This window comes from Momordica charantia, assembly GCF_013281855.1.
Source record: "Momordica charantia cultivar OHB3-1 chromosome 11 unlocalized genomic scaffold, Mcharantia_2.0 BLBB01000011.1, whole genome shotgun sequence".
NCBI classification, from domain to species: Eukaryota; Viridiplantae; Streptophyta; class Magnoliopsida; order Cucurbitales; family Cucurbitaceae; genus Momordica; species Momordica charantia.
Window position 1 is genome coordinate 9,338,409 of NW_028275159.1, and position 20,356 is coordinate 9,358,764.

Here is a 20,356-nt window from a genome sequence, read left to right on the forward strand (position 1 = left end):
TTAAAAATGAAATAATTTTATAACGTAAAATAATATATTTATCAAGATATTTTTATTATAATTCTTTTTTTTAGAAAAGTTTTTGTTAATATAATTATAAAATTTATAATTGAGAAAAAATAAATAATATTTTTAGTATTTATACCGTTGGAATTACAAAATCCAAAAAACAAAATTAAAAAACAAAACTGTCAAACAAATATCCACCAAATCTAAATCTGAAACAAATAAACATCGCTGGCGAAACAAATTCGAAAAAGTAAAAATCTTTTCTAAAAAAAAGAAATGTACGAATAAAAAATAATAATAAAACGAGATTCAGAATTAATTAAAAAAACGAGAAAAAGGGCGTGGGGCCCACATCCGATTCAGTGGCACGGTGGAAATCGTATATTTTCTCCTCTGTTTCCCAATTCTAGCGCCACCGTCGTACGGCGGGGCGGTGGCACAGCGGCCGCACCGGATCAGCCGGGCCCACCGCTCTAAAATGGAATCGGATGCAACGTCTCCCTCTCCCTCTCGGCTCCACTATATATAATACTGCCAACCCGCCCCCTCTGTATCACTAAAAAAATAAAAAGAAATAAGAAAAAAAACCTCCATCACTTCTCTCTCCTCTTCATCTCTCGTTTCCTCTCTCTAAATATTTCCGAAGGACGAACAAACGAAGAACAACCGCATTCGATTTCGTTGCAATTTGCTTCGCTCCACTCTCTCCATCAACTGAATCTCAGTATCCATCTCGTAATAGTAACAAATTAATAATAATAATATATATATATATACACACACGAATAAAGAATTGCATTCGCTCGCTGATCGCCACGGGATTTCGATTGGATCTGCTGCGTAATCGTGCCGTCATGTAAGACAACTTCCCCAGGCTTTTTTTTTTGTGTGTTTGTTTCTGTTTGATTGATTTGCTTTCTTTTAATTAATCATTTTTGCTTTATTTATGATCTCGATTCGTTACTGTTGTTGTTTGTTTTGTTTTGCTTGCGATTGTTGTGGAGTTGTGTGAATGTAGATTACTGTAGCTGCGTGCCGTGTGTGAACTCGGATTTCTGATTGATTTATTATTTCGATTTCGGCGTGTGCAAATCTGAATCTGCTTTTTGCGTGCGTTGTATTCTGTTATGTGTCGTTTCGGAATTTAGGACTGTGGTTTCTTCTTCTGTACGGATGAAGGGATATGATTGAGGTGTATGGCGTAAATTACGTGAATGGGATGTTGGTGGTGTATGGTGTTGTGATTGGTAAGGATTCGTTCATGTATCATATGCTACAACGTTTATGTTCAATATCAAAGTACGAGCAGCCTGCTGGGTTGAAGTAGTCTTTGAATCTACTCGGTATTTTTTAGGACAGCGGTTAAATTTAAATCATCTGTGGTCGATTCAACTGTTCTTATATTGGAATATGGTAATGGGGAAAATAATTGTACATAAGTTTTAAACGAAATTGATAAGAGTGGGAATGCCCAGTTCGTGCAGATCCTATGGATAGGATAGTTAAGTACTCCAACTACTATGACGTAATGGGGATAATTGATAGTTGTATTCTGGTGTTTAGATCTTGAGGCCATTTATGCTAAAGATTGATTTTGTTGTGTTGATAGTACCTAGAATAGTAGGTCTGTATGCCCTGCATTGCACAGAGGAGGGTTGTTTTTCTGTTTTATCTTATTAAGTTGGGTGTAAAGGAAAGGCTTTATGAATGACTGCATGCTGTTGAAAATACGCTCTTCTAATTGTCTGAGAATTTAGGTTAGCTAAATGCGTTTCCTCCCTTATAAGGAATACTCATTGCTAGTTTCTCTTTATTATAGTTAAGATTCTGGGCATGGGTTCTGCTTCAGTCGTGGATTTAATAGACGCCTCCTCGGGCGTGCATTTTTCTGGACTGCATATGGATGGTTTGAAGCAACAAAATGGACATGCGAGGAGCTTTACGTCAGAAACTGAAAAATTTCATAAACAACCTTTTGTCATTGGCAAGTATTTATGTCCATTACCTGCTTGATTTCATTTTGCCTCAGGGTAGGTGAAAGATGCATAAAACTGACGTTTATTTAAGAAGGAATTGATATTTGTCCTAAATTTTTATAGTGGGTAATTGATTGATGCGTAATATTGTAATGCATGGCCATGGATCTGCATCATAATAGTTGACAAAAGTGACTTTAATGTGGGCCTTTCTTAAAGAGACATCAATCCTCTCATACCTTATAGTTGCAACTAAAATTACATGATAAGTAAACAAATTTTATTTTTTCATTCTTTTTTTCCTTTCATCTGTCCACCTTGTTAACTGATCCGGAAAACTCAAAATGACGTCAAAAGGTCCAGCTATATTGAATCATATCACGGTTTATTTGTTTATTTATTTTTATGTTATTGGTGGGTTTGGTAGTTAGTCCTTCTCATAGAAGACTTCTTTCACTCATCTATTTTATCATATTCTTGTTTAGCTTCATTCACGACATTCTTTGTGTACTCTATAACTTTGAGTTTTCCAAACAAACTCAAACTCACGGGTCTTAAAAATCTTCTGTCTGTATGGCTCACAAATCTTCTTTATCTTTGAAGGGGTTGCTGGTGGTGCGGCTTCTGGAAAGACTACAGTTTGTGATATGATCATTCATCAACTTCATGATCAGCGAGTTGTTCTTGTAAACCAGGTAGTTTTCTTTATGCAAATTTCCATTTACTGGTGATGATCATCAGAAGTATCATGTTAGATTAATTACCTTTTAACTTGAAAAACTGAGCTCCTAAACAGGATAATTCAAGATCATCAATTGCTTGGAGTTAATCTGAGTTCTTATCAGCCTCATATATATATATATATAAATGTGTTATTTATTTATTCTTAAACATTAATCTACCACAACTCTTTGCCCCATGGCTCTATAGAAACATGGGGGAGAATCACAAGTGAGGATTTAAATTCGATGAGCTTCAGACACTGATATTGATATTATACGTTGGTCTCATAGGATTCCTTCTATCATGATTTAACTCCTGAGGAACTTAAACAAGTACATGAATACAACTTTGATCATCCTGGTAAGTTTAATGTTTCAATTTATAATTCATATTTTATAACAAACGAATAATTCCTTGGGTATTTCACTGTATAGTTCCAAATATATTTTAATGCTAATATTTCTCTCAATAGCATATTTTTCATTGGAAATTACTAATTGTTTGTTTAAACATTTTGCATCTTCCATGTCTTCCTATCATCAAATTTACTTAATTCATGTTTCTGTCCTCTTTTTACTATTGTGTGTTTTTTCTCTGGCCTTCTTTTCTGCTTTGCATGTGTTAAGGCTTAATTTCTAGGAGTAAGAGAATAATCTAATAGATTGGTTTTATCATTTTGCTATGTGATGACAGCTAACCTAAATCTTCTCTTTTAAATACTTTTATGTTTTGTTTTATTTTCTGGGCTGTATTTTAGCCTGTTTTGAGAACTGTTTTTTGGTGGGCTTAATATGCTTGGGCTCCTGACTAGGCTGTGGTAACTGGTTACTCTCACCAACATTTTGGGCTTACAAATCAATAAAAAATTGAACATTCTAGTTGCATTAGTGCGACAAGTTGAGAATTATATCATCATCAATGCAATATTTAGAGATGCTTCTTGGCTTTACCCTTGAAAAGCTTGAATGCTAATGTTTTCTAAGCTGCATTTTTACTTGGAGAATCTATATATTAAATGACTAATCATAGGGTATATCATCTTAATAATAGTTTGAAGGACTATCTATTGATCAGTTGATTTATACTGGATGAATATATAATCAATATCGTAGTTGTGTTGGGTTGACTGTTTAAGGGTTTAAAAAATTGATGGAATGCTTCTTTTTGATGTAAAATTTATTGTATCAGATGCATTTGACACGGAGCAACTTTTAAGTTCAATGGATAAATTGAGGCATGGGCAGCCTGTAGATATTCCAAAATATGACTTCAAGAGTTATAAAAATAACGTGTTTCCACCAAGAAGGGTATGGCATTTAGATATAACTGCCCGTTTGCTATGATTAAAATGTTATATATGTTTGAATTTTTTTTACTTATATTTTTTTTCCCATTTTGTGACATTAGAATTAGTCACACTGAAAATTCTTCTTTTATTTTCTGATGTGGCATTACTTTCATGCGAATAGATTCTCAGGGTGCCGTCTTGTATCTTTAGGACACTAGGACATGCCTGTACAGTGTACAATGAATTTGATTCTGCTGTTCTACTCTGTCCGGGTTTTGATTACTTGAGTTTGATCGGGGAGAGGTAAAGTACATAAAATTTGTGGTTGAAAAAACCTATTTCAATAGGTAAAAGGTATAAATTGATGAATGCTTGATAGGTTCTTTTATACCTTTAAACATTAATCATATTTATAAAAACTTTATTTCATTATTGAAAAACGAAAGCAAAGGTGTTGTATTTGAATTATAACGGGGAGGTGTTTGATTTTATTTCACCTTCATTAGACTTTCTAGCTAATATCTTATTAATGATACTCACAAGTAAATCCATCATCCATGCCATGGCGTCATATACGTTTTAATTTTTGGTGCCACAAACGCAAAGTCAAATTGTCATTTTCAGGTTAACCCTTCAGATGTTATCATTTTGGAAGGAATTCTTGTTTTTCATGACCCTCGCGTTCGAGAACTGATGAATATGAAGATATTTGTTGATACAGGTCTCTATGTTCTGTCCTTACTTTTGAATGTGCTGTTTCTATTTTTCTATGTAATGAAATGTAGTAGCTTTTGAGACTTTTTGGATCTGAAATGAAGTCATACGTTCGTCTTCCTCTCCACTTGTGAATGTTGTTGTTGCTATTATTCTATGAAATAAAAATTAGTAGCTCTAGAGACTATCAGATTTGAAACGAAGTCTTTTTTTCTCTTTGAGACAGCTCTTTTCCTTTGTGCTGGTGGAGGTGGTGGGTGAGAAAAAAATATTTCCATTCTAATTAACATTGGGACCCAAGGCTTCATTTAGTTTGTGATTTATGAAAGGTTTTCTATTTTTTTAGATACTTCAAATACAACCATTAGAAATAATATGCATGGGAAAGGTTTATGAAAATTAAAATAGTTTTTGGATTCCTTTTCAGAAAATTGAAGGGCTGTGGAAAATGTTGAAAAGTTGTTATTTGTTTTCAAATTTTATTTTCTTTCTATAAATTTTTGTGTTTCAAATTCTTTAATCAAATGAATTTTATAAAATAAAATAACTTAGAATAATAGATAAATTTTTTATGAATTTAATTGAATATTTTATAATATTAAAATAGTTCTGACTAAATGAAATAGTTCTATGGTGCATGCAAAATTTCTGGAAATGTTGAACCTACTAAGTTGAGTAATTGCTTCACATTTTATATTTTTCAGTGCAGATGCTGATGTTCGTTTGGCGAGAAGGATAAGGCGCGATACTATGGAGAAGGCTAGAGACATAGCTGCAGTACTTGATCAGGTTAGTAGTTTGTACCATCAAATATCCACTGGAGTTTGGTACTATGCTGTGATACTTGGAGTCGCATCTTTCAGAGATGATGGTTTTTATTTTTACTATTATTATTATTATTTTTGTTTACTTTTTTACTTTTTACTCACTGTCTTTTCCTACATATGCAAATAATTGATACATGGACGTTTGGTACTACGCTGTGCTATTTTTCATTTGTAATTGGAGTGCTTCTTTCAGAGATAATGATTCTTTTTATTTTTACTCATTAGTTTTTCCGGTTCACTCATTAGTTTTTCTGGTTTTCCCACATGCAAATAAATAATAGACACTGAGCTAGAAAAGCTTTTTGTAATCCCATTTATGGGCTACTTTTGTTATTTCATACATCAATGAAATTGTTTCTTACACAAAAAAAGATTACGTATAAGTTAATCTACTCCAATTTTGGATTGATCCCAATCACCTTCTTTTTTCCACACGTTTGACTTTCAGTGTAGTGTGGCTTTAGAAATGAAACTTTTTTTTAAACTAAAGGTATTTCTAGATTTCTAGATCATATTTCTTTATGAATAATTTGTATACTTTCATTTTGATGCAGTATTCAAAATTTGTAAAGCCTGCTTTTGATGACTTCATTCTTCCAACAAAGAAGTATGCTGATATCATCATCCCCAGAGGGGGCGATAATCATGTTGCCATTGATTTGATTGTACAACATATTCGCACAAAGCTTGGTCAGCATGATCTTTGTAAAATATACCCTAATTTATATGTCATCCAGTCAACCTTTCAGGTATATAACCCGTCAACTCTGTGTTTTGCTATTTACTTAGAATGCTAAACATAATTAGATCCTTTTTTGTTGTAATATCAATTATTTCTTGTTGGGGATTAATACTGTTGCTGCTTTTTTCAGATACGAGGTATGCATACATTAATACGAGATGCTAAAACTACAAAGCATGATTTTGTGTTTTATGCTGACCGATTGATTCGTCTGGTAAGTTCTATGCCTACAGACACCTTTATTCTATCAGTGGTTAACTTTGTTTGTAGAAATGGTTCAAGAATTTTCTCTTTGGTTTTTATTCCTTGTCATGACTTCCTGACTCTTGATTAGGTTGTTGAACATGGTCTGGGACATTTACCATTTACAGAAAAGCAGGTGATCACTCCAACTGGTAAGCCGGTTTAACTTGTTTTATCATTGTATTAATGTCATTAAGGCTTTCTGGTATAAAATATTAATTTAATTATTAGTTAAAGGATAGGAATCTATGCATTTAGTTAGTGTCCTTTTTACTTGTGAGCTGTATGCATTTTCTGTCAAATCTAAATGGTTTTCTTTTAATAAAATCTGAATGATCTGCATTATTACCCTCTGGCGTCTCTACTATTTTCCTCTGAAATTTTTGAAAAAATATTCATTTCTTCTGAAGCTTCATTCTTAAGTTTTAGGTGTACCCTCATGTTTTTCTTCTTTGCATGATCGATGACACTTGGGTTATAGGGACCAGAAAATTATATTTTATTGAAAGAATTGAAAATTCTTCTATCCATATGGAGGAAAATAGGTGAGGGCTTATCTCTATGCTAACGACCATTGAAAAATTGACCGCTAAAAAAAAATTCTGTTTTTACATTTCTCTCCTTTAGTTGTCAATCATTTAACAGTGATAGGTTCTCGCCAGTTGGGACTTTTTTTTTTTTTATAAAAAACTAAGTCCCCATCTGCATTACCTGAAAATCATAATCTGATTAACCTACGTGTAGATATTCCTATGGTTGCAACTTTATCATCAAGATTAAGTGTTCAGCACAGTTATGATGCAGCATGCTTAGTAAATCAGCTGTTTTCATTTGGGTTTGTTTTCTTTTTGAGATGTGATGTTATCTGCTTTATTTATATGTTGCGGAATAAATTAATTGCTGCTAGAACCTTTTTTTTTTTTTGTGCAAACACAGGATCTGTATATAGTGGTGTAGATTTCTGTAAGAGGTTATGTGGTGTATCTGTCATCAGGAGGTAAGACGTACATCCCAATTCTTTTGTGGCTTAGAAGTTGTGTACTTTTATCTGGTTCCCTAAATATTAATTTCATTCATCCAAAGGGGTGCGTGCCTCTAATGTGTATTGTGTTTTTATCTTGGTCCTTAAAAGTTACACCGTTGATTATTTTAAACTGATTCCAGTGGTGAGAGTATGGAAAATGCTCTCCGCGCATGTTGTAAAGGCATCAAAATTGGAAAGATTCTCATTCATAGAGAAGGCGATAACGGCCAACAGGTATGCTCTTGTTGTTTTCTTTGGTTCCATTCCCAAGATGGTTTTGTTCCCAATAAAGAATATAAGAATTCACTTGTATGTACAAATTGACAAGGTCTTGATGTTGTATTCTTTTTGCAGTTAATTTATGAAAAATTACCCTCGGACATCTCCAATAGGCATGTATTGCTATTGGATCCCATCCTAGGCACAGGTTTGTTACTTTTGTCATATTAGCTCATACTCTATGAATTTCTCAGATTTAACTTTAAGTTTTGTCATGGCCATTAATTACCTTTATGTGATCTGTGACATGAATTGGGCTCGTTGTGAGACGGCTAGGAACCATAAAATTCAAAATTTTCTATGTAACCAATCACAGTTAATTAAACTTAGGTCTGATAGTCTCTACATTTCTTCAGGAAACTCGGCCGTGCAAGCCATTTCGTTGCTCATAAGCAAGGGTGTTCCAGAGCCTAATATCATATTTCTCAACCTCATATCAGTAAGTTTACAAAGTGTCAGCAAAATTTTGTACAGAAGAGCAGGTTTTCTCTTTTTGATCTTACTTAAAATGTCACTTTCTTCCTCACCCCTAGGCACCTCAAGGCGTACATGTGGTGTGTAAACGCTTCCCAAGAATAAAGATCGTGACATCTGAAATTGAGACCGGCCTGAATCAAGATTTTCGTGTGGTGCCTGGTATGGGCGAGTTTGGGGACCGGTATTTTGGAACCGACGATGATGAACAAGTGAGGCCTCTCCACACTAGTCGCTCTTTCAAGTAATAAACACTCCCACTCACAAAAATCATAACCAGTCGTTGGTCGTGGAGAGAGATATGATCTTGGCTCAAAATAATGTGGCTATTATAAGTTGTGTTTGACGAGGTGTTTTAGAAAGAAAAAATTTTGACTCAAGTGTTTTACATGGAAAAACAAATGCCCCCCTTATTTTATTATTAATTATTATTACTATTCGTCTTATTCTTTGGCTGTGCAGTTGGCTTTTGATTTTTATGCAATGCCTTGCAGCATTATAAACATGGAGAGATTGTATAAAGCTAAAACTCTTTTACGCAGGACCTGAATATGGCTGATTTCTGTTAGCTGTGTTATTGTTGTACTCTAATTTTCGAGTCTGGCTAGGGGCACAGAGATGCTCCTTGAAACTTGCTAATGTTCCACTGCTCTAAAAGCTGAGGCAAGATGTCCTAAAGGCAGCTCAGTTAGTAAGGACTTAGGTCTCTTGGTCATCCTGGCTCACAAGTTCAAATTTTTCGAGTTGGATATTACAAACTCTTGATGTCTTTCGGATTCGAGCTTTGGGGTGGGTAGTCCTGGAGGTAGGAGAGCAAAGCTCTGACTCCCAGTTATAAAAAAAGAAAAAAGAAAAGCTGAGGAAAGATGGAATAAAACGAAAAGAAAGAATAATGGGCAGAGAGAGAGAGAGAGGTAAAATCCAAGAATCAACTTTGTTGCCTAGGAGTGCGGCTTTTGAAATCTCCAAGGAAGAAATAGATGAGGACCATTAGCTTTTTCTTTTTTTGTTCTTTGTTTGAAACGATACAGATAAACGGATTTCAGCTGTTTGAAGTACTGTTGGGGATGGATATAATTGAGGGGATGAGTTGCCACTTGGCTTGGAAAGCCATCACTCATTCCTCTATCCTACTTTCGATAACCCCCGTTAGGCTAACTTTGTGACACGTGTCCATGCATTTGCATGGGCCTTGATTCTGCCAGTATATTCCCATGACGAAGCTTATCTATCTATATAGATAAAAAACTTTTTGCTCTTTCGTCCCTCACATTTCCATCTCTCTCAGAATCAGAAGCTTCCCCTCCACCTCTAACCATGGCTGCCTTTGTTGGGAAGTATGCAGGTACCTCTCTCTCTCTCTAATGCGCATTCACACACACACGTGTAAATGTAGAGGGAAAAACATCTGGGTTTCTGATGAATGATTCATAAAGTTTGTATATTTTTGTACAGATGAGCTGATCAAGAATGCCAAGTACATTGCCACCCCAGGGAAGGGCATATTGGCAGCTGACGAGAGTACTGGCACTATAGGGAAGCGGCTGGCGAGTGTTAACGTCGAGAACATCGAGTCCAACCGCCAAGCCCTACGTGAGCTCCTCTTTACCTCTCCCAATGCTCTCTCTTATCTCTCAGGTGTCATCCTCTTCGAAGAGACCCTTTACCAGAAGACTTCAGACGGGAAGCCGTTCGTTGAAGTCCTTCAAGACAACAATGTCATCCCAGGCATCAAAGTGGACAAGGGCACGGTGGAGCTGGCTGGCACCGACAGCGAGACCACGACGCAAGGCTTCGACTCCCTCGGCGCTCGGTGCCAGCAGTTCTACAAGGCCGGCGCTCGCTTTGCCAAGTGGCGTGCGGTTCTCAAGATTGGCGCTGCCGAGCCTTCTGAGTTGTCTATCCAACAGAACGCGCAGGGATTGGCTCGCTACGCCATTATTTGTCAGGAGAATGGATTGGTTCCGATTGTGGAGCCTGAAATCCTCACTGATGGACCTCATGATATCAAGAAGTGCGCTGCTGCCACTGAGATTGTGCTCGCGGCGGTTTACAAGGCGCTGAGTGACCACCACGTGCTTCTTGAAGGGACCCTCCTCAAGCCCAATATGGTCACCCCTGGCTCCGGTAGCCCAAAGGTGATAATGCTCACTCTATTCTACACACCCTCTTCATTATTTACCTGTTTGAACTCCGAATTCGCATGAGTCCTAAGCTAAAAGCCCTTTCACTAAAAAAGATCTAGGAAAATAGTTGGCTTTTTAACGGTAAAGAACTGTTCTCACAACCTTTAAATCTTGACAACTAAGAGTGAAAAATGTAAAAACATGGACTTTTTAAAAAAAATAATGAGTTATCAAATTTTCAATGGTGATAGCATGAAAGTAAAAGTAAAAATTAATTGCGAAAGAAAAACAATTCGGTACTTCAAGTCCCAAAAAAGGGATATCTCCAAGTTACACAAGCTTTGTCTCCAACCATAGGATGAGAGGGGTATTTTGGAAATTTCCAACTCTCTAGAATTATTTTTAGGGTTTTGTAGTATTTTCTGAGGTTTATAGTTATAGCCGCCACTTCATATTCTTTTAGATATTTCTTCCCTTTTCTAATTGCTAGTTGACACATTAAAATTTACTGGATATTTTCCTGATATTTTTAGAGTACATCGAGGGATTTATCATTTATGTTTATGCATTTTATTTTTCTCTTGCACCCGTTTGGCCATGCATGAGTATGTGATTAGCAAACACAACTCTTGAATATACCTTTAATTTTTAGACGTCAGCTTGAGATGATGTTGTGTGATAATAGGTAGCTCCTGAGGTGGTGGCGGAGTACACGGTGGCTGCACTTCGCCGGACAGTCCCGGCCGCCGTCCCGGGGATCGTGTTCCTGTCAGGGGGACAAAGCGAGGAAGAAGCCACACTCAACCTCAACGCCATCAACAAACTGGAAGTGTTGAAGCCATGGACTCTATCCTTCTCATTCGGTCGAGCATTGCAGCAAAGTACGCTCAAGATATGGAGTGGGAAGAAGGAGAACGTTGGGAAAGCTCAGGAGGCTTTCTTGGGGAGGTGCAAGGCCAACTCCGAGGCCACTCTCGGCACGTACGGCGGTGGAATCGGTGGCGGGTCGGCCTCCGAGAGCCTGTACGTGCCCGGCTACAAATACTAAACTAACTTTTGGAGGTTGGTTGGTCGTGGGGCTCTGGTGTGGCTGAATGAACTGTGTATGATAATACTACTTGATCTTCTTCCATCTTTCTTGATGCACATCTCAAGTTTGTGTATGTAATCAAAGCTCTCTACATCTTGGCTGTGTACTCCATAATTCATTTCAAAAAATATATATATATACCTATATGTTTTTTTACTTCTGATCGATTTTGATCTCTTATTCAAATCTCATTAACTCGTCACAAATTTTATCATCATATCATAAATACGAAGTAAAGATGTGAACTTACCGTCTTTCAAAGAAAGTTGATATATCTTATGAAATATGTCACGTTGACACAAATTTTAAGGTATTTGTGTATTTTGAGGGAGAAGTAAAAAGTGTGGAAGAATACAAAAGGAACCGCTTACTTAGCAATTAAGTGTTTAGATATTGTAATCCTAATGTTGTGGATGAGATTTTTTAAAATTAAAATATGAGATTTTTTCCAACACGGGCTTGTCTCTGACTTCTACCATGAAGTCGAATCCCTCACCCTACTTCTTATATTTTAAAAAAGGTTATGAGTTTGAATCCCCACCTCACCTGACTTAGTTTAACTAGGTGGGACTAAAACTAGATAAGATTTGATTAATATATTGACGTGACTTATAATGATCTATCTTAAACTCACGTGAGATGTCTTTTTTTTTTTTTCTGGTTATATCAAATGTGAGGATGGAGGGTCGGTGCCTTAACTGCCAAAGTAAAGTGCCTTAACTGCCAAGTTATGCTTGTGTTGGCAGATGTCTTATTTAAGTCATAGTTGAAGTTAACTAATGATAGCGTATAGCCTAGCCTAATGTTACTCTATCAAGTATCAACAACTTATGACAAGTGTGATCATAGTATACGCCTCCTATAATATATTTGAGGATGGAAAGGAAGTAAATTTTATGTTCCTTACCTATCCAAATTATGTGAAACTCAAGAACGGATGTCCATTTTCCGATGGGAACCCGCTCTTGTTAAGATTCCCAGTAGAATAGGGATGAATGAGGATGGAGACTAGGAATACGTTCCCTGTCTTCGTTCCACGCCCTGCATCACTTTTTTTTTTAAATATATATATATGTACTAAAAAAATCGTACTATTCTCTCTCTATGTATACACATACTTAAAAACCTATTCTTCTCTACCTATCCACCCAATAGATATAGAGACAGAAGAAGATTAGATTATGTAAATGAATTTTTATCATTAGAAATTTATTTATAAAAAGTATTTATTTGAGAAATAATTTTAAAAATAAAAAACAAACAGGGAAAATTCTTCGTAGAAAACTTGACCCTTGCGAATTCCCTTCAAAATTTCATGAGAAATTTTGTAGAAATGAGGAATTAAATGGAGAAATGAGGAATTAAATGGAGAGTAGGGACGAGGAAACCTTCCCCATCTTGCCCACCCCGTGAGCATCCCTAAAACTCTAAGTTGATTTAAGTATCGGAGTCCAAATCATCTCTATTTTAGCAAATAACCTATGATCCACGACCTTCGTGGTTGCATTTGGTTTTGCCACCCCTCCAATTGTCCAAATATGTTAATATATAAACCAATAACTTAATTTATATCAACTTCTTGTTATCAAACTTCAACCAAATTTTTTACACAAGGATCTAATTAAAAAATTTTAAAATTAAAATATTTATATTTAAACTTTATTTTGTTCCCTAAACTTTTAGCCTTTGTTAGATTATTTTTCCGCCTAAAATTCATTTAATACTTGATTTCAACCTATATGATTTGAATATACGATCATGTTAACACACGTCATGTTATTAATTTGTTAAAATCATGATAAAAATAATTCAAAAACCATAATAAACCTTTCAAAAGTTTAGGTATTAAAAGGAAACAAAATAAAAGAAAAACCTTGAAAGTTAGAGATTTAAACAAAAAAATTTCTTCTTGATTCTTATGATTAAGAACCCGAAAATTACCTACAAAATAAAGACCGTCAAATAAATTTAGCAAATATAAATGATATTTTCCCACCAATTTAAACTTCATCACTGATTTTCTTCAGCGGAAGTTTGTGTGAGTGGCTCAGCGCTTCAAATTTTGGATGCGATGTCGTCTTCTAGGCTTCGATTACTCACAATCGAATCCCCAATTTCTTCTCAATTCCCCAGAACTTTAATCTCCTCTAAATCCCACAATTTCTGTTTCTTTCGATCCATTTCTTTCCAAAAGATTCCCTCCAAATCGCCGTCGCCACTCGCCGTATCGGCATCGGCGTCCTCCTCCAAGCCTCTGCAACCCGTTGAAGAACTCCCTCCAAAGCTTCAAGAAATCGTTAAGCTCTTTCAATCCGTTCAGGAACCGAAGGCCAAGTACGAGCAGCTCATGTTCTATGGCAAAAACCTCAAACCCCTTGACGCCCAGTTCAAGAACAAGTCTAACAAGGTCGAGGGCTGCGTTTCCCAGGTCTGGGTTAGGGCATTTTTGGATTCGAATAAGAATGTTGTGTACGAGGCTGATTCGGACTCTGTTCTCACTAAGGGCCTCGCCGCTCTGCTCGTTCAAGGCCTCTCAAATCGCCCCGTCGAGGAGATTCTGCGGGTTTCTCCGGACTTTGTAGTTCTTCTTGGGCTTCAACAGAGTCTGACGCCTTCTAGAAATAATGGGTTCCTGAATATGTTGAAATTGATGCAGAAGAAAGCGCTTGGGTTGCTTGTGGAATCGGAAAAAGGTAATGGCAGTGCGATTCCATCGTCTAAAACTGATGATTCTGTTGAAAAAGTGAAATTGGATTCTAATACTGATTCTGAGAACCCAATTGGGGATTCGAAATCGGGGAATGGAGGAAATGACAGTTCTGGTGTATTGGGAGATATAGGGAAGAGAATTAAGGAGAAATTGGAGAGAGAGCTTAGTCCAGTAGAATTGGATGTTGAAGATGTCTCTTATCAGCACGCAGGGCATGCTGGGGTCAGAGGTAGCGATGGAGAAACTCACTTCAATTTGAAGGTTGTGTCAAAGGAATTTGAAGGGAAAAGTTTAGTGAAAAGGCATAGGCTCATTTATAACCTGTTGCAAGGAGAGTTGCAGAGTGGACTGCACGCCTTATCCATCTCAGCAAAGACACCTGATGAACTCTAAAGCCAATCGAGAAAGGCCTTGTCATCATCATAACTCAATTGAAAGAGGTTTCCCATATTTTTGTTTTCTTTTTCTGTATTCTATTTCTATTTAGTGGCTGAGGAAGTTCTATGATTTATAAGAAGTATTTATGTTAATGTTATAATAATGTTAGGCTTAGATGATGAAGTTTTGTCGTCAATGGACCTGTAAACAATTCTTGTTCTCTGATAGGAAAAGAAACAAAAAGGTAAAGAGGGCGTTTTGTAATAGAAACAAAACTCACATACTTTGCCAATGAACTTTGTGAGTGACTCATTTCATTGGTACAAAACGAGTATAATGTATTGATCTGTCTTGTGGGTTTTGATTTTGCTCAAGTGTCCTAAGATTTAAGTTGATTTCTATTCTTAGTCTCTCTAAGGTTGTATATACTTTGTTCTTCATGGGGAGCCTGGTAAAGAATCTTTTGAATTTTTGTCCAAACAATGGTACACTGTAAAGCTCAGGGACCATTCTAGCCATTGAATTCGGGATTTCTTCTAGGCCTTGTGGAACTGGTTGTGGAATGATTTTGATTAAATTAAAGAAGGATGTCTGGTTAGAATGGTGTTAACTTAAATAGAGAGATCACTAGAGAAAGGAAAAATTCAGATTTCATCCTCCCATTCTCAACAATGTTAGAATGAATTACTTAGCCCAGCAAACAACTAAAAACAGATATTAAACAAAATTTGAAAGCTTGAATCAGGGTATCTACACATTTTAGGCAAATGTCATCATTTAAATCTTTGAGTTCATTTTCTTGAATATTTCAGTTTTTAATTTACCTCTTTAGGAATTAACTAACAATTTCGGCCTTTTTAGCCACATCAGGATTCACTTTTTTCCATGTTTAAAAAGAATTCATCAAGGAGACCATTTGATGTTTCAATAGGAATTCTCAGCGTTCTCCTTATTTTCTCGTGAAGTAAAATAATCTCTTATTTCCTTTGATTTTAGATTTGAGGAATTTACAAGGTTTTAGAGCATAGTGTTGTTTATGTTTAGAAGAGACCTTCCAGATCCTTTACAAGCGTAGAGCTGAGATGGTGTTTACTACTTTTCCCACCCTTCCTTTGATCTTGGAAAATGTTTTTGAATGTAAGCTTGAGCTATATTTTGCCATGCACTCTCCGTCTGGTGGTTCTGTGGTTTTTTTCCAACATAGAACAAAGATACTTGTGAATGTGACTTGTGGACGGTGAGGGAGTCGATTTCTTTCCACCAAAGTTTAATTACTAGGGAGTATCAGCCCCAAGAGAGATGATTGATTTCCACGATTAATTCAGTGACTTCCTGAGATATTCATGATGGGTTGAATTTTTCTGAATGCATTATTTTAAATGAAATTTATCGCCGAACTTCTATAAGTCAGTTTGCTTCTAAATCAACTATAGTCTATCTTCCTCTGGTTTTGGTGCACTCCCGGTTTGGAGACAGAATGATCAAGATTTTATATTCGCTATAATTTCAAGCTTTTTTCCAATAAAAGAATTATGTATATGGTTTCCTGTTTTGAATATTCAATTTGAGGACATGCTCGATAATTGAATCTTTGATTAGATTAACTGATAGTAGATGATATAGTAGAATTTAATTATCAATCAAAGGGACAAGCTGTAAACCTAGATGATTTTAAGGTCTCGAGTTCAAACCAGTGGCCATTTACCTAAGATGTAGAATATCTCTACGAGATTCCCAACAGCAAATATGGTAAAATTAGACAAAAGTTCTATAGCATTAAGCTAGCCTAGGAATCCATGGTCATAAAAGAAAATACCAAAGAACTGTCAGTTTGAAAAAAAGTGGTTCCTATCAAAAATAAAAAAAGGGATTGACAGAGAATACTCGAGGGATATCTGGTTGATACTCACACATGTTTCCCCTCTAGCTTTTCTCAGGGCCACATATGGATGCAATTAGTTCATGAAAGAACAACAGGGTAGAAAATGATGTAGCTTAGACACTAAGAAATAAAATGTCCAATTGATATAGCTAAACAACAGCAAGTGGGCAGAGTTATTAAACTGAGGATTTTTTTTCTTTATCGGTTGTGTTTCTGTAGTCTATATATCTTGATTGATCCTAGGTTCACTTTTTTTTTTGCTAATTGTTAGTGAAGAATCACCTAAAAATTTCACACACAAACCCCATTCGACCCAATACCTCCCTTGCATCAATTTTGAGAATGTAGAAGCCAAAAAATGGTGCAAACCATGTCAAACAGGATGGATGTTGTTTAACTGATATTTCAGAGCTATTCAGATTTATATCCATAATTGTGATGTGGATGATCCATACAGAGATTTCATAGAAGGTGTACAATATATATATGTGTGTATATATATATTTCTGTTTCTTCACCTCTTGGTTCTGCAACTCCGAGCAACTAAAACGCCGGTTGGTGGACTAGTCATCACCAACTGGCATCGGCTATGTAACCAGTAGGAGTAATGGATGATACCCAGTGAAGCTCTAACTTTGAAAGTTCCTCTGATGTTATAGATAACCTTGTTGTTCTGTACCTGCCTTCGGAGTACCAACCCGGAATTCTGTGGCAAGTAAACCAGACTGGATATCAAGTGAACAGGTTCTAACCTCACTTCTTTTCTTCTTTGACTGAAAGGCTGGATTGCTTGAGTTGCTATGAGCCTATCCCCAAAAAAAAGCTCTATGTCTGCATTCTCGTACCTTACATCGACTCTGTGATTCGGGTTGGTGAAATTTGTGAGAACGGTGAAGTCTCCATTAAGATATTCCGCTGAATCAAAGTAGATGGTACTGAGGCTTGCATTTGGTATGTCAAACAGGGGATTTCTTGGTCTAACCACCAGGAAAACAATCAAAGTTGCAATTCCAAAGAAGATGAGGAGAATACTAAAAAGCATGCAGAGGCTTGCAAAACACCATATAATCGGATTCGTTTGGCGTGGCCGAGCTTGCTGCAGTATCGGCTTTCTGTAGTTACTGGAATCTATATGACTTGGATTCAGAAGTGGAGTGTGTGGTTTCGTAGCTCGATTTTGTATGACTATCTGCTCCAAAGAAGTCAGTTCTGCTTGTCTTGAGGGTGTAGCAGAGGTCAGAACAGGAGATGTTCGAGCGCCCTCTGCCAAGGCAGGGGACGGTGCCACCGGTGGAGCAGCAGCGTTGGACGGTGAGCTTGCGGACGGAGCTGTGAAAGGTGGTGGTGGTGGTGGTAGTGGCGGTGGAGATAGAGGCATCTGAGGAAGGCTGAATGAGAATCCTCTGAATCAAGTAATGAGGAAGATGAAAGATGATGTGTTTACCAATTTGTTTATATGAATTGTTAGGTGATTCAAGTAGAAAAATGGGAACTAAAGAAGCTTTTGATAAAGGGTGTGGGGCCAATGAGCTGTTTATTGATATTGGGAAAAGAGAGAGTGTCCTAAAAGATGAAATAAAGTTGAACCAAAATATGTGTGTGTTTGAATGACTTCAGCTTTTGGAAATTGCAGTTCCCTCTTAAGTAAAACTCATGAGGAGACTTGGCCATTTGTGTATTTATGTATGTATTTCACATGTAATCTAAATGGCTATATTATACAGTTTTTTTTTTTTTTCTCTTTTGAATAGGGCTATATTATATGGTTAAATGAATACTTTTCTGTTTCTATTTCGTCACGAATTATAAAACATTGATCGCCATTGGAGAAAATTGTAATGATATCACGAACTTCCTTGAAGCACACCCTTACTCGTTAGGAATGGAGGGTGAGATGGGGACGAGATGTATTTCACATCTCCGCTCCCATCCTCAAAATTTTGAAACTGGCCAGGATTAAGGATTACTCAGTTTGGAGATGGATTTCATATCGGGACTTTATAATTGATTATAGATGTGATTATAGATGTTTGCTTTTCGGCGAATAGACAAGAGAATGAAGTCTTTAGTGAGTTAAGATTGTAATTTAATACATTGGTTGTAAAATAGCGATGAAAGATCAAGTAAGAGAAATTGTTAAAAATAAGTATTACTATCATCAAGGTTTTAAATAAGAGAAATTGTTAAAAATAAGTATTACTATAATCAAGGTTTTAAATGTATCAAATGTCGATGTCTCAATTTTATGGAAATATGAAAATATCGATGATGATTGATATCTCCAAAAAAATTATAAAAATAAAAATTTATAACAAAAATTTATATTAACAAATAAACATTTCAATCTTTCTAAATAAAATAAAAGTTATTAATGTTGATACTTGTTGATGCATAAATGCTCTAACTTTGAGAATGTTGAGGCAATGAGGATATCTTCTCATTTTGAATATAAGATATATTCTCAGGATATCTTCTCCTTTGAATCATAAGGTCATCAACATATATCTTCGTAGAAAATAGGAATTTTCTCATCCATAACATTACTATATCTATATTAGTTATATATATATATATATATATTCTTTTTTATTTTGCCAAAATTTTATGTAAAATTTTCAAAATTTTGATTCACTCTTTGTATCAATTTTGAACAACCCATCACCATTAGAAAATATAAGTGAAAATACAGAAATATAATACTTTGGGTGTAAGTCAAATGTGAAAAAAAAGAAAAAAAAAAAGAAATTGGATAGAAAACAAAAACTTTTGATGTTTATGAGATCCATATGAAAAATAGAAGACCGAATCTTTAAAATGGGAAAAAGCCATTTCTGATTCTTAGCCTTTTAAGATATATCAATCCATTGATTGATGGGAGAGAGTATTACTGAAGCAAACCTTAAATTATTTTCATTGCATTTTAACTGCCATAAAACATTTTCAGCTTTTTATTATTTAATGTAATGTGATAGATTATCAATTTCCAAAATTTACCTTTTTTTAGTCTAATGCCTTGAACTATGTTTTTCCTCTAAAAGGGATACTATAAACTTTTAATTTTATCTAATATTTAAATAAGAAAATGAAATTAATACTGTCAACTAACTAAGAATTTTTCTTTTTAAGAAAACAAATGTAGCAAACTATTAGCATTCTTGTGGCTAAATGAGTATTGATTTTCCTAATTGGTGTTGAAGGTTTGTTTATATAGTTTTAGGCATTTTATTATCGAGTATAGATGGCTCGTTTGTAGCTTGCTTTTGTGACTAGATTCTGACTGACTTTGGACATCTACGTGCTTTGATTTAAATTTTTTTTTTATTCGTTAACTATTTTTTTCAGTACAACATGTGGAGTGAAAATTCGAACTCACGACATTTTAGTCATGCCTTAATTCTTTAAGCTAATTGAGTATTGAACTTCTATATTATTAATTAATAGGTTTTTAAGAATTTTTTTATTTTTAAAAAACCAAAATAAAAAAGAAAATTTTTATTTAGCTTTAAGGATATTAATATCAAAAAACTCACTCAAATTTGTTATTTTTTGAAAAATACACAACTCATGGAATAAAAGTGAGTCAGTGACATACCTCTTAAAATGTTTTTTTTTTTATTTTTTTATTTTTAATGGTAACATTTAGTTAAAATTTCAAAGAGCACTTTAAACCATTTAAAAATAATATTCTTAAAAAATTGGTAAAAAGTACTTGCAGTGCTTTTAAATGAAGCGTTGAATTAATTTTCTTCTAAATGCTACTCCAAAAATAGTACTGAAAAAAAAATTCCTTCCAGAAACATACCAAACTCATCATAAATAAACAATTACTATAATTTTAAATAAGTTATTATCAATACCAGGTAGTAAATAA

General features: G+C 35.3%; 4 protein-coding genes across 5 annotated transcripts; 3 read left to right on the forward strand and 1 right to left on the reverse strand.

Moving 5' to 3' along the window:
• Positions 1-586: 586 nt before the first annotated feature.
• Positions 587-8,745, forward strand: LOC111010337 (uridine kinase-like protein 3). Of its 2 annotated transcripts, XM_022283706.2 has the most exons (15): positions 1,238-1,256; positions 1,829-1,993; positions 2,589-2,680; positions 2,999-3,068; positions 3,897-4,015; positions 4,621-4,717; positions 5,420-5,499; positions 6,092-6,286; positions 6,410-6,493; positions 6,614-6,674; positions 7,459-7,519; positions 7,687-7,780; positions 7,901-7,973; positions 8,182-8,264; positions 8,359-8,745. In XM_022283706.2, the coding sequence occupies exons 2-15, from the start codon at positions 1,843-1,845 to the stop codon at positions 8,545-8,547; spliced, it is 1,449 nt and encodes a 482-aa protein (XP_022139398.2). In that variant the 5' UTR covers positions 1,238-1,256; positions 1,829-1,842; the 3' UTR covers positions 8,548-8,745. The 2 variants fall into 2 exon arrangements, with proteins under 2 accessions (XP_087975625.1, XP_022139398.2); XM_088119499.1 differs by lacking the exons at positions 1,238-1,256; positions 1,829-1,993 and adding an exon at positions 587-865.
• A 136-nt stretch (positions 8,746-8,881) lies between these two features.
• On the forward strand, positions 8,882-11,671 carry LOC111010338 (fructose-bisphosphate aldolase, cytoplasmic isozyme 1). Its single transcript, XM_022283707.2, has 3 exons — positions 8,882-9,644; positions 9,755-10,437; positions 11,111-11,671. Exons 1-3 carry the CDS (start codon positions 9,617-9,619, stop codon positions 11,471-11,473), a joined length of 1,074 nt encoding a protein of 357 aa, XP_022139399.1. The 5' UTR covers positions 8,882-9,616; the 3' UTR covers positions 11,474-11,671.
• A 1,831-nt stretch (positions 11,672-13,502) lies between these two features.
• CPSUFE (chloroplast sulfur E) lies at positions 13,503-14,970 on the forward strand. The gene has a single exon (XM_022283897.2). The coding sequence runs from the start codon at positions 13,587-13,589 to the stop codon at positions 14,616-14,618; it is 1,032 nt and encodes a 343-aa protein (XP_022139589.1). The 5' UTR covers positions 13,503-13,586; the 3' UTR covers positions 14,619-14,970.
• A 1,904-nt stretch (positions 14,971-16,874) lies between these two features.
• LOC111010452 (Late embryogenesis abundant (LEA) hydroxyproline-rich glycoprotein family) lies at positions 16,875-17,866 on the reverse strand. Its single transcript, XM_088120068.1, has one exon. It carries the CDS (start codon positions 17,861-17,863, stop codon positions 17,000-17,002), a length of 864 nt encoding a protein of 287 aa, XP_087976194.1. The 5' UTR covers positions 17,864-17,866; the 3' UTR covers positions 16,875-16,999.
• Between the last annotated feature and the right edge of the window lie 2,490 nt (positions 17,867-20,356).